The sequence below is a fragment of the Magnolia sinica genome, chromosome 18, assembly GCF_029962835.1.
Source record: "Magnolia sinica isolate HGM2019 chromosome 18, MsV1, whole genome shotgun sequence".
In the NCBI taxonomy this organism is placed as follows: Eukaryota; Viridiplantae; Streptophyta; class Magnoliopsida; order Magnoliales; family Magnoliaceae; genus Magnolia; species Magnolia sinica.
The window spans coordinates 17691545-17708069 of NC_080590.1; the positions used below are offsets into that span (position 1 = coordinate 17691545).

General features: G+C 37.2%; 1 protein-coding gene across 1 annotated transcript in view; it reads right to left on the reverse strand.

Annotated features, from left to right (window-relative positions):
- Positions 1-687: 687 nt before the first annotated feature.
- Positions 688-16525, reverse strand: part of LOC131233747 (suppressor of mec-8 and unc-52 protein homolog 1) — a 44622-nt gene continuing 28784 nt past the window's right edge. Inside the window, exons 9-16 of the mRNA XM_058230529.1 lie at positions 8702-8797; positions 8368-8495; positions 3266-3392; positions 3093-3152; positions 2848-2955; positions 2396-2496; positions 2247-2298; positions 688-983 (exon numbers count right to left, since the gene is read on the reverse strand). Of these exons, the coding sequence (XP_058086512.1) occupies positions 885-983; positions 2247-2298; positions 2396-2496; positions 2848-2955; positions 3093-3152; positions 3266-3392; positions 8368-8495; positions 8702-8797 (771 nt within the window). The 3' untranslated portion in view covers positions 688-884. The remainder of the gene's footprint in view (positions 984-2246; positions 2299-2395; positions 2497-2847; positions 2956-3092; positions 3153-3265; positions 3393-8367; positions 8496-8701; positions 8798-16525) is intronic.

The following is a 16525-nucleotide window of genomic DNA, read 5'->3' on the forward strand; positions in this document are numbered from 1 at the left end:
GGAATGTCCTAAAGACAGGAGAATCTTTCGAGTTAGATATGCAAGGAAAAAGGTGCTTGGCGTGCTTGGAACCGGTGCGCGTTGGGTGTAATTTGATAAACTGCGGCGACACACACCTACACGTACAGATGGCATCTATCTAAGATCCCAGACACAAGGAATAGTGGGTCCCATTATGTATGGTGCGTATCCGAAGAAACAAACTGATCGGACAAATCTCAATCATTTGACTTCAATTTTTATTACGGCCCCATTCTCTCCATAACAGTCTATTTTATTGCCACCGGATGCCCAAGTTCGTATTTTGATCAAAATCCTCCATATAAGGTGGGCCCCACAATTTTTATTGCCTAGGTTGAAACAAATGCGCGCACCGTAGTTTAGCACGGGTGGTTTAACACGTAATTTCCACGTAAACGACTATCCTAGCTATTTTTATTTCCAGGAAAGAGAAATCCACGTATTTTGATTTCTTGTCCTGCTCTGTTGGGTAGGAGTGAAGGAGAAACTATTTCGAATTTGGGAAACGTATGGCATCACATTCCCTCTCTGGGAACACTTCACGTGTCCTTTGTTTTTCTTTTTCGCAAGCTCATAATCAACGGTTGTGCATGGTAGACCAGAAAGCATCAAAAACTGTATACTACAGGAGGGAAATGTCCAATGATCGGAATGAAAATAAAAAAAATAAATGCACGGATGATTCTATTGTGTGAACGTCTTTGAAGGGTAATAAATCCACAGGCTGCATGCTACAGGTGTATTCAGACTATTTCTAAACTTGTTATGCTTGCTTCCACACCTCATTACAGATAAGTCCAAATTTGAAAGAGATGCAAGAAAATTCTCAAGAAAAGAGATACAAAATAAGCTTGAATTCAATTTCATGGCTTCCATATTTTCATCGTGCATTCTTCTCCATATGTCACAACCAAATTCCTGTGAGGGTGATGGGTAATGCCAATCGCATCCTTCTCATGGACCTGCGCAAAAGAAAGCCAACAGCAGAAAGACAGGATGGTGACTTCAGCAAGTTATCTAACCTTGAACAGAAACCGGTACTAATCATGGGAAACAAAGCTGTTAAATCTGCAACAAAACAAGCTAACGGCACACAGAAGACACGTAGAGAGAGAGAGAGAGAGAGAGAGAGAGAGAGAGAGAGAGCATATTTAGGAATGGAGGAGAGAGAGAGAGAGAGAGAGAGAGAGAGAGAGAGAGAGAGAGAGAGAGAGAGAGAGAGAGAGAGAGGTTAGGTTCAACCATATTTGGAAAAATGATTGAGAAGGGCAAGACTTAAGACTTATTTGGATCCATAGTTCTGCCCATGATCCATCCGTATCCAACCAGATTTAGCAGGGTATTGAAAGACGAGGGGACACCAAATTAGTTCTTTGCAGACATGCAGGAATGAGATAATCAGGCAAAGTGGAAATAATGGTAGGGCCCTTCAGAAAATATTAAGAATCTTTCTCTTCTTTTCGTGGAAGATAAAGAGTGGAGGATTCGCAAAACACAATCATTAGTGGAGGATTCGCAAAACACAATCATGCCAGCATCATTGTACCAGGCGGAACCTTGAAGACTTTCAACAACTCAGGGGTGGCAATGGGCTGGGATGGCAAGTCAGGGTTCCTAGCCCCAGCACATTACAGGTCACGCTTGGGTGTGTAATAGAGACCCGTGGGTTCAATGTGGGCCAGATTTCAAGGGCTGATTACTAAAAAGGTCAGGCCCAGACCTACATTCTGCAAGTTTTCTAAGCCCCAACCCAGGTCCAAGAGCAGGCCCATCTATGATGCTGATGTATGGTTTCGGCTTGCAATCAAAGGACCAATTACTAAATAGGCCAGGCCCACACCTGATTAATAATCAGGTTAAGCTTGGCCGTACCATGGCCTCCTACCTTTTTTTTTGTTTTTTTTTTCTTTATTTTTTTTTTTTTACATGAACACACACCCCCACACACTCACACTAGTGGAATTTCACCACCTATGGGTACTCGAACCCTTGACCAGGAGTTGAAACTCCTGGGAGTCTACCACCCGAACAAGAGCAAGGACCCTACCATGGCCTCCTACTTAATAGTGGATGAAGTTAGAGCTAACTATAACAGATAGGAGGCATTTCAACTCGTTCAACAAGCTAGAAAAGAATCAGTCAAGACTCTTGACAAGTAAGAAAATATGACCCAATTATTGCAATTTCAAAACCTTATGCACCACAAGTTAGCCAGGACCACCTACCTTGATTACATGCTCAAGAGCACCGGATTGGTGGCTGTAGCAATGCAAATAACTGCATAATAGTAAATAAACCTATCAGGATTTGACACGCAAGAGGGAAAACTTCAAAAAAAAAAAAAAAAAAAAAAAGGACTACAATTAGCCAGTACTTGTCTTCAGCAACGCAGTAAATCCATTCTCCTTTCGGGGAAATACAAGCTGCAACATAATCTCCACCTTCTCTCCTACCAGTGGAGAAGCTCTTTACAACCTACAACCAGAAGCAATCAGGAAACCATTATAATCAAGAAACCACAAGAGCATTGATCAACCAAATGCAATGCCTCATGACTGATGTGATACAGCAAAAAAAAAAAAAAAATCTGGAGAACAGAAAATGTGGAGCCCAGTGCAACAAACAGTAAAGAAATCAGATACTGATCAAAGGAAAATAGTAAGGAAATCAAACTACATCTATGAGCAAACCACTGGAATATTCAACATTTAAATAAAACAAAGTCACAAATTATTGCATTTTAACAAACATTGATAAAGTCCAACCAAATGTCACATGAAAAGCAAGTAAAGTTGACTTGTTCAAGTCTGCTGAGAACACAATTACCTGCCCTTGAAGCGTCATGAGGTATATTGTTGATGATTTGTTACATACTATTATGTGGTCTGTATTTTTCGGGAACAGATGGACAGAGTTCACAGATGCATCAGCTCCCTGATAATCCAAAGAGAAAAATGTCTTCAATAAGGTTTCAGGATCAACAAATATGTCCCAACCACATGGAAATAGAACAGTGGATGGACAAAAAATAGAGGCAGCCAAATGTGAAGAAAGATGTGTTAAAGTCTAACCCTTAAATTTGGTGGTGGTTTAAATGTCTGTAAACAGTCTGTAGTCTTCGTATCCCAGACCTGCACCAAGTAACCAATTTGAGCACAGATGCAAATTGTGTTGGGTAATGCAAGAATACCGTATTAGATATGAAGATGACAAGAAAGTTAAAGGAGGTCATAATGTAACCAACCTTTACAGTGCAATCACTGGAAGCAGTAATAACACGATTTCCATCATTTGTAAAGATTGCATCATTCACATATGATGTGTGGCCGCGGAACTCTTTCAACATCTTCCCAGACTTGAGGCCATGGATTCTGACATTAATGATCATCAAACACTTAGAGATCAAATAAATTCCTAGCTTAGATATCCTGCTGAATAATAAATGTTGTGAGTCGTATTGATGGCAGATAGAAAAGGAATGATCAAGTCAACTGCTGTAAAACTTCCATATTTTATTATATAAATAATAAACATCCACTAGGAAAATCAATGAAGAGCAATAGAAAAGAATAAAGGGAAAATGGGATTATGGGAACAAACAATGGCAGATAATAATAAGATATTATTCCAGAACAAGATTGTTAGATCTGATAAGGATACTGTCAAATTAGTTGTGAGTCACACCCAGGAAATTGAACTCATGACATATCACTGACTTCCATCCCCGTGTGTTCGATGGTGGAGCTTATGATTGGTTGGAATGGTGGCATTTCAGACCAACAAGAGGCAAAGTGATTTGGAAATCTCCCAATCATGATCATGTGAGGCATATGGAAACAGTGCAACAGGAGAATTTTATATTATCGCAATTCCCTTCACATCAAGCAAAGGTCAAAATGAAGTTTATGCTGTGGAGATATGATATCATTGCTAAGGAATTCAAGGGTATGGTTGCATCTAATATGGAGAGAAGTATGGATCTTTTCTTTCAAAACTACCCGAGTCCTGACGAGCAATGTTTGCAGTATCGGTCGAATGTGTCGTACCTTGGGATATGGAAACATATCGGGTATCTCATGAGAAATATCAGATGTATCGCGTAATGTATTGCTGTTTTTGAGAAACAATGGGGAACATTGGGAAATTGGTTGAATTTTTCAAAGAAACTTCAAGGGATGTTTTTAAAAAAAAGACATCATTACACACTTAGAACTTAAAAGACTAAAAAAAATCAAGACACAAAATAAGTTTTCTTTGTATAGAGTACTAAACTATGTGCCGTTAGATGGAAGTGATGCAATTGCGTTAAAAATCAATTCATATAAAATAATAAATAAAGAAATCAGTAATATTTCTATAATTTGTATCACTAATTAGAACATTCAATGTACTAAATATATCCAACAATATATGGTGCATTTATTTTTTTTAAAATATTTTTTAATTATATTTTTATAATGTTTTAAAAAATTGATTAACTTTTAAAAAAATAAACAAGTATGGTCGATGCTCAGATCAGTATACACACATAAATACAAATATTATGCATACAAAACATCTTATCAATCTAATTATTTTTAATAAATTTTCAACATTTTTAATTAAGAATTCTTTTTAAAAAATTTAAGAAGTTTCGTCAATCTGTAGATCAGCCTCCAAGCACTCTAATGTGATTTTTTTCAAACTCTAATTGCAAGTTAAATGGGGAAAATTGAGAAAATTTTGGATTTCCCCAAGGTCAAAACCTTGATTGAGCATGCAAAATCATGAATTATGAACTTCATTCCCATGATTATTCCAAGGAATTAAGGAAAAAAAAAATTGTTCAAATCACAAAAACTCACCAATTTGGATCGAATACCAAACACTCTTCAATTTTGATTCCAACCACCAAATCCCCTTTCCTCTCCAAACAATCAAAAAGGAATGGTCAATTTTATTTTTTTTTAATGATAATGAGTGGTCAAATTTTCCTTAGGAATGTAATAAAAAGCAAAAAAAAATTAAAAATTAAAAAAAAAAAAAACATTTTTTGGAATTTTTGCCGATTTTTCCAATTTTCTCACAAAGACAACTAACACACTTATGGCATCGTCGATACATTATGATACATTATGATACATAGCAATACATTGCGATACATACCGATCAATGTTATCAAATGGCATACATGATCCCATGTGACCCAAGGGGGTGGTGCGCTTATCTGATGGCACAGCCCTGGGCGCCCTAAACTTTTTGTTTTTTTTGAAAAATAAAAAAAGAAGGAAAATTGATATATATATATATATATATGAAAATTTATGTAAAAAGACTACAAGTGTAGGGAATTGTTTTTATAGCTTTATTAGAGTATTGGACCATAACAAATTAACTAACTACTCAAATGAATGCATATATTAAAACATGTGTAAAAAAAAAACAACATATAAATTTTATTGATGTCATTTTAAGAAAAAATGAGAGTAGTAGCGTGTGAGAGAGAGTAAGAGAGTTAAGAGACTAGAGAGACTAAGAGAGAGAGTAATAGAGTTGTGAAAATAAGGGGGTGAGAGTGACCATCTATAGGCTAAAAGTAAGAGAATGAAGCAAAAAATAAGTCTCAATAGTCAAAAATCTAACCTTTAGGAGGTTATGCCATTGCATACTGTGTGCACAGAAGCATAACCGGATAACAATGTCTTATGTAGTTGCATTCTTTGCTGTGCGACCGATAAGCCCCAATGGCACAGTAACTGCATATGCAGTCCACTCGTCCCAAATGGCATATGTAATGGCCTAAGCGCTTATGCGATTACATATGACAATACTTACAGCAATACATTATGATACATTGCGATATATCAACCGATACTAGGAAGTTTCCCATCTAAACCCAGCAATATATCGCTGCTGTGCAATACCGTTCATATTGGCCAAAATACTGCAATCATTACTGACAAGAATATTGAACAGCAACTGCCTGTCTGAGTGGTGGAAATCGAACGAAGTTGGAAGATCCCTTTGAACTCTAGCATCTCAAGTACTGGTGTGATACACGATTGTAGAGGTATCATTTCTTTGGTGATGGAGGGAATTGAGATTCTAATCCGTTGAAATTATTGGCCGTTAAAGTCAGGTATCTCATCATTTCAAGATTTTTTGTCTGACTGTCGATACTGAAAGGTGATTCAAAGACACTATTGCATGGTTGGCCAGTTGGTGCCAGGCCCCTTGGAAGCAAGCTTTTCTTGTCGACGAAATTGGGAATAGTGTCAATTCCCTACCTACTATCTTTAGGAATGTGACAGAGTGGTGATTTCCCTGACAGATGTTTTAGCCAAAGGGGATGTTAAGATCCATGCTTTAGATTGGATCCAACTATCATTGCCTTGATTGATAATCATTTCTTTTCATTAAAACTTTGTATTATCTAATTCCAAAAAAAATAATAAATAATAAATAAATAACTCTAGCGTGTCACTATTGAGGTTCTATCCTCATAAGACCTCAATTACTCAGTGAAAACTGCAATTTGGAACACCGTACGAAAATGATTGAATGGTTAACTGATTAACACATCCTTTAAACAAGATCTTTCATATTTGTCAACACTAGGGAGTCAAGAATAACTTCTGCACTTTGACTGCTATCCTCTTTCTACAAATAAGAAATCAGAAAATACCAAAGGATACTTACATGGACCAATGATGCCTACAAAGAGAAGATCTCAGCGACATATAAAAGTTAGCAAGTTAAAATGAGGGATACTCCAAACCATTGTTCGGAGTATCCCCGATATTATCGATAATATCCCTGATATCATTCATATCTCCAGCTCGGAGATACCAATAACACTAGTAGTATCCGAAATTCCGGGCATTGGCGATATATGAATAAGTATTGCCAATGTACTGCCAATATTTTTCGACTATGGAATCGCCGACACCAAGTGTCGCTTGTATCACCAATATTTTTCACTATGTAAATTCCAGATGTCGCTTGTATCGCTGAACGCATCAATGATATTTGGATAAAATCACCAATGTATCGAAGTCGCCAAAAATTTGTTTAGTAAAAAAAATTCATTTCAAATTTTTTTATGGGTACATGGTTGTATGATGAAATGCATGTTTGTATGGATGGATGGATGGATGTGTGTGTATCTTTGTGTGTGTGTGTGCATGTGTGTATGCACGCATGCATGGATGGATGGATGGATCATGCATATGTGTTTGTATGTATGTGCATGCATGGATGGATGGATGGATCCACCATTTTCCCCATGTTTCCCAAATGCTTCCCTAAGTCAACGATATATGCTTTTAGGCCCTATTAATGGGAAACTTATTATTTGACTCCTAAATATGCAAATGTACGTCTTTTTTGCTATTATTTTATTCTTAAATATGCAAATATGTGTATTTTAGCATCTCCTAAAGTAACAATGAAACATTCCACTCCCTGAGTCAGCGTTGCATGTTTTTAGACCCCCATTAAAGAGAAACTTATTATGTATGTGTTTATTTGTTTTTCTTTTTTTGCAATTATTTGAGTTGTAAATGTGCAAATATGTGTATTTTAGCATCTCCTGAAGTTTCATTGAGAAATTCCACCATTTCTTCATGTTTCCCCAATGTTTTTCTCAGTCAGTAATACACTTACAAATATCGGTGATATCGATACATGTTTCTGTATCCCCAGCTAGCGATACATGTAATGATACCAATACTACAAACATTGCTCCAAACCTACTGCAGAGTTATCCTTTTCATTGGTCATTATTAAACCTCTGCTTATTGGGTTGCAAATTACATCCGTGCATTCCGTTTAGGCCAAAATTTTCAACCTAAATAGTGCTCCAACATCAGGAAGGTCATTCCACCCTAAAATAAGCTCACTTAGAATTGGTATAATCATAAAAGGATAGTCTACACCTAATAAGATGGAAGTTTCAAATACATAGACCTAATAGAATGGAAGTTCCAAATATTTCTCAATAGATAGACAAGTGTCCAGAAAAATAAATAAAACACACACGTACGCACAAGCACGCACAGAGACGTAGGATCAATCAAAACAATCCAACTTTTACAGACAGAAGCAACACACATGAAATGGTTTAAGTTAGACATGTGGCCCAAAAATGGAGAAGCCCAGAAATTCTAAAATGAGTACAAAAGAAATATGTGAAATTATCATCATAGTCCAAAGTTAGCTAAGAGCAATAGATGAAACATTGGTAGTTATAGATAAAAGAGACGTGAATTTGTTCGGCAGAAAATAGTTAAGAGCAACTGTAATTTCAACAAAAAGGCTGCCAATTTATTATTATAGGTACTGAAATGCCCTTGATTTTAAGAAAACCTTGCAGTACTGTCAAAGGATGTACTTAGTAGCTGGCTTCCATCTCGAGAGAATACAATACTAGTGACACCCTGTGAATGCGCACGCTCAAGCCGCCGCAAGCACTGTCCTGTCCTTAAGCGCCAAACCTGAAAAGTTATCTAGATATTATCATCCCAACATGTACCGATGTATAAGCAGTAAAACCAACCCATCGAATTCATAAGTGATGCATCCATGACCATATAAGATCTCAATCAAAGGATGCATCCACATCCAAACCCAAGTGGATCAAGAAAGAAGTTCCCTGTAAGCCATTAAACTTAAGAAAAGACTATGTAAATTGCCTACTTACCTTAATCTTTCCATCCTGTGACCCAGATGCAAGCATCTCTGAATCTCTACTAAAATCAACACAGAGGACAGCATCATCATGCATCATAAAAGCATCCTGCAAAGTTCCTGGTGTGTAAGTCCACACAACAAGTTTGAATCCCACGAACCTAAAACAAACAAGATGAGAAGCTAGCAAAGACCACTATTTTTTAATTGGAACAGGCAAGTGTTTGGATCAAGACACTGCACATCCCACTGAGTACCAAAATATCTGCAAAAAAGATTGCTAAAGAGAGTATAGGTATTAACAATAGTTGCTTAAGTATTTAATCGGCTTCGACTAGAATCAATGGTAGTGATATTGGTGAAGGCATACATATTATACCACCATATTTCCAAATATGTAGTCTTTGGTGAACAGCTTATAGCCCGATTTCTATAATTGGACCTCCCAAAAACAACAAGCATTGATCTGCAGCCGATTACTATGCATAGAAATGTCAACCCATACAAAGCTAGAATCATCACCATCATCTAAGCCTTGTCCCAACTAATTGGGGCTGGCAACATGAACCCTAGTCCGCCGTGCCACTCTATCAAGGTCCATATCCTCAGTTAAACCATAGTTCATCAAATCTTTTCTTACTACCTCCACCTATGTCCTTTCAGGCCTTCCCCTTGCCCTTTGTTAACAAATGTGGAACGTGGGCCGTACCACTTTACAACCTATCTAGACCTTGTTTTTTAGTTATTTCTTATTGTTATTAGTTGTTTATTTTTGTTTGGGATGTGTAGGGTATTTTCGCTTTTTGTTATTAAGGGTATTCTTGTCATATTGACTTTTTTATTATTAATATAAAGGGGAAATGGTGGGAGTCCAACCCTAACTAACCTTCCTCTCTTCTCCCAACTTTCTTTCCTCTCTTTTCTTATCCTCTCTTTAATATGTAATTCTACATGATATCAGAGCATCCTTGTTTCTGATCTAATCCATTTTTCTCCCTTTTATCATATAGTTCTTTTTCCTTCATGTACTTTTGGTATCACCCATCCCTCTTGTGATGAAAATCTTTAAAGAAATCTAGGGTTTCTTTCTTTTTGTTGCGTCGGCCATTGTAATGGTTTGTGCATGAGAAAGGGATGAAGTGTTCGTGAGCATCACCTCTTGTGTTGGGACATGTGGACATGTGGGCCGATTGCCTTCATCGAATGCCATGTTCGTAATCATTGGCCCTTGTGATTGGTTAGAACATGTGGACGCGTGAATTAGTTATCCTCTTCAGGTGTAGTGTACATATCGTGTTAAACATACAAGTTGGGTATTCGATGATCACCAAAGGTCAACCTATGTTCGTATAAACTTGTGGTATATATTCTAGTCCCTTGTCCATATGGAAGAGAAAAGTGATTCAAGAACTAGATTCATAACTCCATTTGATTTTTTAGGCGTCCAAATAAACTCCATTAAACTAAAGGGAACAAACTATCTCCAATGGTCCAAGTCCATCCAAGTCTTTTTAAATGTCAAGGGGAAATTAAAATACTTGACCATTGAAAAGCCCAATGATAGTGCTAGCACATATAATCGATAGATCCAAGCAAATGCTCAGATTATGATGTGGCTGTGGAATAGCATGGAACCTTCCATTAGTGCGAATGTAATGTTTCTGGATATTGCAAAAGAAGTGTGGTAATACATCTCTAAAGCATATCAATTATTTGAGAAAAAAAAATTTTGAGCTTCAACATGAGCATTGGGTGAATACACGAAACTCCTCTCGTTGCTGACGTTGCTTCTCCAAATCAATAGTAAAGGGTTGCTACACATTCAGCTCCCACATTCCTTTTAAGTCTTTTGTCTATTAGCAAGATTACCAGATTTCTTAACTGTTTTATGACATTTTATCCTTCACAGTGTCTTCCAAGATCTAAAGACAGACAAAGATTGGTAGAGGACATGAACACGATAGGTTGTACTATTTTGACCATGAAGTTGTGGGCACAGCAACACAAAAAAACCTCTCCTTATCAGTGACACCATCTCAGTCACCCATCCTTAAAGATTCTCAGAGATGTTATTCCTTATCGTCTATGTCAATTCTGAAGTGTGCAATGTGTGAGCTTGGTAAACATCATCGTGTTCATTTTCCATCACGTGTGGAAAAGCATAGTTCAGTTCATTTTTCTTTAATGCATCCAGATGTTTGGGGACCAGCTAAAATTTCTAATAGATCAAGGTAAAAACATTTAGTTACATTCGTTGATGATTTTTTTAGAATGACTTGGATCTATTCAATAAAAACAAATTTGAATTATTTTTTATTTTTAAGACCTCTCACATGTTTGTGTTTCGTTCAGATAATGCCAATGAATATGTCTCAATCTCGTAGGCTGTATTTTAAAAAAAAAAAAAACAGGTATATTGCATCAAACATCATGTGCACATACCCCATAACAAAACTTTGTTGAAGAACGGACAAAATGACACCTGCTTCTAGTGACTCATGCTTTATTACTTCATATGAATGTTCACAAAAGTATTTGGAGTGACACAATACTCATGAAGCGTTTTTTGATAAATTGAATGCCCTCGACAGTTTTAATGGGTATTGATAAATTGAATGCCCTCAACAGTTTTAATGGGTATTGATAAATTGAATGCCCTCGACAGTTTTAATGGGTAAATTCCATCGTGAAGTTTTACTCCTAGATACCCCGTTGTTTTATTTGGCTCCTAAAATTTTGAATGTGTATGATTCTTTCATCAATTGGAGTTTGAACATGATAAATTAGATCCTAGAGCTATCAAATGTATTTTTCTGAGGCACTCGCAAACACAAAGAGGTTATCATCAATACAGTCCTCTTCAAAGACAATGTGTGTGAGTTACATTTTTCGAGTCAACTCCATTCTTCTTAAAAGAAAGTAAATTTCTTTATGTGAAAGATGCGTCGATACCAGTTGTTGTTGGAGAAGACATAATCCAATCTTCTCCCTCTGTTGACTCCTCCATTCTCATTGTGCCTCTACTAAAAGTCCATTTACGAAGATAGATGGTGTAGCCAACCATGATGTGTCATCCACCATATCCTCTTCCAAGTCTAGTAATTTAGTGACTCTCCAAATAAGTTTGAAGTTCTTATTGCCTCGAGAAAAGGTAAGCGTACGTTTCCTTTCAATGCTTATCTCCTACTTTCCGTAGATTTTCCCTATCCTTGTTTGCTCATTCTTTTTTTTTTTTTTTTTTGGGAAGATTGACAATTTTATTCAAAAAAGGTCATAGCCTAAAGAATACAAAGAATGAAAGGGGGGAAAAACAACTACATCTCAAGCCAACTGACAAGGAATTGAGCAATAACCCTCAATGAAATTGCTCAATCCATTACATTCATTTTAGCCCAACTAAAGACCTCTGAAACTCGCGTCGCCCGATTCTTGAAGCATTGATTGTTCCTTTCTGTCCAAAGAAAGCAGGTCCCTAACACTAGTCAAACTCGCCAAACTTTTTTCCCCACCTTCCCTATATTGCCATCATGCCATAACAAGGAGAATTGATCAATAGACCTCAGCATGACCCAAACTTATCCAAACAATTTGAAAAGGCAATTCCACAACCTATTTCCAAACAAACAATGAATAAAAAGGTGATCCAATGTTTCCTCATCATGATAACACATTCCACAAACATTCAGAAGAATCATCTCTCTTGTGAAGGTTGTCCACTGTTAGCACCTTATAACATCCCACAAGCCAAGCTAAAACCGCAACCTTTGGAGGAGCACTATACCGCCACACATATGCTGATTGACTAACCCCTTCTCTTCTATCATTGCAACTAAGATTATTGAATAAGTATTTCACCAAGAATATACCAGGTTTTTCTTTTAACCATACCAACGAGTCCTCTTCTTATAACACATAACACAGCTTGGAAAGCAGAACCAACAAATTAACCATTTCCTGAAATTCTTCATCATCTAAATTCCCCCTACAAGGCAGATCCCCAATAACTTCCTCGCCTTGCATACTAAAATACCTTTCAACTAATAAATTATCCTCTAAAGAAATCATTGCCAAACGAGGGAAAAGCACACTCAAATTTTGCTCTCCCACCCAGTGTTCGAGTTGTCGGTATCGCTACAAGTTTCGCTGATATTATATCGTTATCGCCAACAATATCGCTGATAACTGAAAATGCGAGGAAAAATAGGAAAAAATGGGGGAAATGGTAGATTTTTTAGTAAAACTTTAGGACATGCCTAAATACATATGTTTGGATATTTAGGAATAAAAAAATTTACAAAAGAATGTATTACATGATAAGTTTTCATTTAAGGGCCTGTTTGGATTAGCGTATTAGCAGGCATTGTATGGTATTAGGGGTCCTGATTTGACTTGTATCATGTTTAGATTGGAATTGAAATGCTAAGAATACCACGTGCGCGAATACATACAAAATCTAAAAATTTCAAATGGCAGTAGTGTTGTCATACGGCTCTGTTGCCAGGCGTACTCTCTCTTCAATGCAATGTAATATCGTGCGAGAGAATTCCGAGAAACACGGAAGCTTTATCTCCAGGGGGAGAATGGCGAGTAGTCTACACCAGCAGCTCCTACACTCATCACCGCCATTGTGCATGCCGCCATCCAGTGACTGTTTCTTCCCTTCCGAAGGTACTGTTCTAGTAACAGCGGCCAGGATAACCTCCTTAAGGAGGTTGCAGGTTGCAAATCGGTCATTCGCACCACCTACCTCCAAGGCGGAAGGGAGATCATACAGGTATCCTCATCTCTCTTCCGGTTGGATCTGCAATCGGTTTGGAAGTGTAACCATGAGCCGATTCATGGTTCAATGTTGCATCACCCTCTTCGTTTGCAAAAGCCCCTTTTGCGCTGATGGCGTGTATACGATCAGGCGTATACACCCCTATCTGTCAACCCCCTATTCCCTATCCAGTTATGCCTATACCGCTGATGGGTAGAAATTGAGGAAAATATCAAGTCGTCGAATCCAACTGGGGATTTTGCAAAATCCGTCTTGGAGGGGTGGAGTATTGGAAAGGACGGGTGCATGCGACCTAGAATCAGGTAGTCGATTCTGTCTGTGGGTTGCAGAAATTTTGAAATTTGGAATGCTTCATGTTTATAAAAACCCACAGTCGTATAATCTTTGCAAAACATTCTGTATTTGGAAATATTTCTATTCTCCTAAGGCTCTCCATCTACCGGCTCGATATGTCTTTGAGGTATTACTCTTCTAAAACCCTTTTTCTGTTAAAATGCACTCTTTCGTATATGTCTACCATTTTCAGCAACAAAGTCCTTGTTAACTGTTATGCGAGACCAGTGTAGGATTTCCCCTGATAACATTGTTATATGCCTAGTTACAATTACAACTGCAAGGTTATATGCGACTATACTGAGATTTTCAGTGGTAGCTTCATGCCTTTCCAGCTTTAAACTTCTGGCTTGTTAAAATAGCTTGATGCCTTTGCATCAGTGTGCGGTAACAGAGGCATGATTCAGAAGGGTGATTGAATAGATGAAAGGTCTTCTGAGAATATATTTTCCTTATTCACTATTGTCTACATTTCTATATCAAGGCATGCGTGCTATCAGAGCACGCATTTTTAATTGTCATCTCCTTAATCAAATGTTTTAATCGTCAAAACAAACCCTAACCCCTAAAACTAATCATGCGTCGATGCAGACATTAGAAGTCTTACAGCTCTCAGTGCAAAATTTCCAACTCTCTACAATATTCACTTCAGAGAACAGGTATGTGAATATTGATTTCGATATTCCCATGTTTATCAGAATGTATGACGTTCATTGACAGGTAATTAAATCAAAATAATTATGTGAATATCAGAAACTTTAGAAGATACATGTAAACAGTAAATCAGGTGCTTCAAGTAATCGATTATGATCAGCTGGTTGGATAAACAACTGTAAACACATATTCAATTTTGCATAAATAACTGTAAACAGATATTCCGATTTGCTTAAATAACTGAAAACACATATTCATGTATGGTTACATAACTGTAAACAGATAGTGACATTATTGCTTAAATATTTGTAAACCAATATTCATGCATCAAAAAAATTCTGTCGTTGTGACTCATGCTAGTAGACCATGAACTTGGAAGTTCATGATTGGATGTGTAAGTGTAAACAGATTCATTTATGTTTACATAACTATAAACAGATATTCATGATTCAATATGTCTACTGTATGTTTGATTCATGTTTCATTTAACTGTATTCAGAGATGCATGCTTCGTTCAACTGTAAGAAGAGATTCATGCTGAATTCAACTGTAAAAAGAGATTCATGCTTCATTCAATTGAAAAAAAAAAAACTGTAAATAGATAATGATTTGGTTTGCATAAAGTAGTTGCATCACATACTTTTCAGCTTCTCTGTTGTGACTGTTAAATATCATTTGCATATTTTTCTATAATTTTTATTATTCATTGTAATGATACAGTTCAGATAAATTTCATCTACAATAATCTTATGGCTTCCGATAGCAGAGAAAATAGTGATGAAAGGTCCTCTGCTAGTGAATGGACTGAGAGTGAAGTAGCTGCAGCATTAATAGTCATTGCAGCCTCTGTGTGTGTAATGGGCGTTGCTGAATATTATCGTCGTTACTGTATTAAGGCAAAGCAGACGGATAGTCACATTGAGAGGGATAGATTTGTCAATTGCATAATAAGAAAAAGTGATGTTGATTGTCTTGCGCAGCTGAGAATGTGCAAGGATGATTTCTTCGAATTATGTTCATTGTTGAGAGATCGCAAAATCCTATCCGATACGAGGTGTAGTATGGAGGAACAGGTTGTAATGTTCTTACATACTGTCGGACACAATGTATGTAATCGTGTGATTGGTCATCGATTTACAAAATTTGGTGAGACTGTAAGCAGACACTTTACTAGGGTGTTGGATGCTATTATCGGTTTATATCCAGAATATGTGAAGTTTCCTAGATTACACACACCCAAAGAAATATCTGACAATCCTCTATGGAGTGCATACTTTCAGGTAATATTATACAAGTGTTGAATGTCGTAGGTAAAAATTATACGTGGTAAAAGGAAGGAACTGACATGTGGCACACGTTTGATTGTAAGACTGCATCGGGGCCTTAGATGATACCCATATCCCGGCTTATTTGCCAAAAGAAACGAGCTCAACTTTCGGAAATAGGAAAGGATTTGTCTCAAAATGTTCTTGTTGCATGTACTTTCGATATGAAATTTGTGTACGTGCTTGCTGTTGGGATGGTTCCGCATCCGATGCACGTGTCTTACAAAATGCATTAACCCATCGCCCTGACTGTTTTCTGATTCCTCATGGTAATCATATATAGGGGGTGTTTCTTTACATTTTAAGAGTTTATTTATGAAACATATCTTGTAATGTGTAGGAAAATATTATGTCGTTGATGCTGGATATACACATTCGCCCGGGTTTATAGCCCCCTATCGAGGTGTGCGATATCATTTGAATGAGTTCCGGACTGGAAGAAAGCCTGCCAATCAAAAGGAACTTTTCCATTATCGCCACGCCCAGTTGCGAAATGTCATAGAACGGTCTTTTGGGCTTTTAAAGGGCCGCTTTCCTATCCTACGTACTCCTCCTCAGTTCAAGTTTAAAACTCAAGTTAAAATTGTCATAGCTTGTTGTGTCCTTCATAATTTCCTTCGTGTTAGTGGTAATGACGAACTGGCTGAGGTAGTAGAGAACAGTGGAGATAGTACAGAGGATGTTTCATCATCCCCTGTAGAGATAACTAGCATGGAGGAAGGACGAGCTTTATCTCGGGTGACGG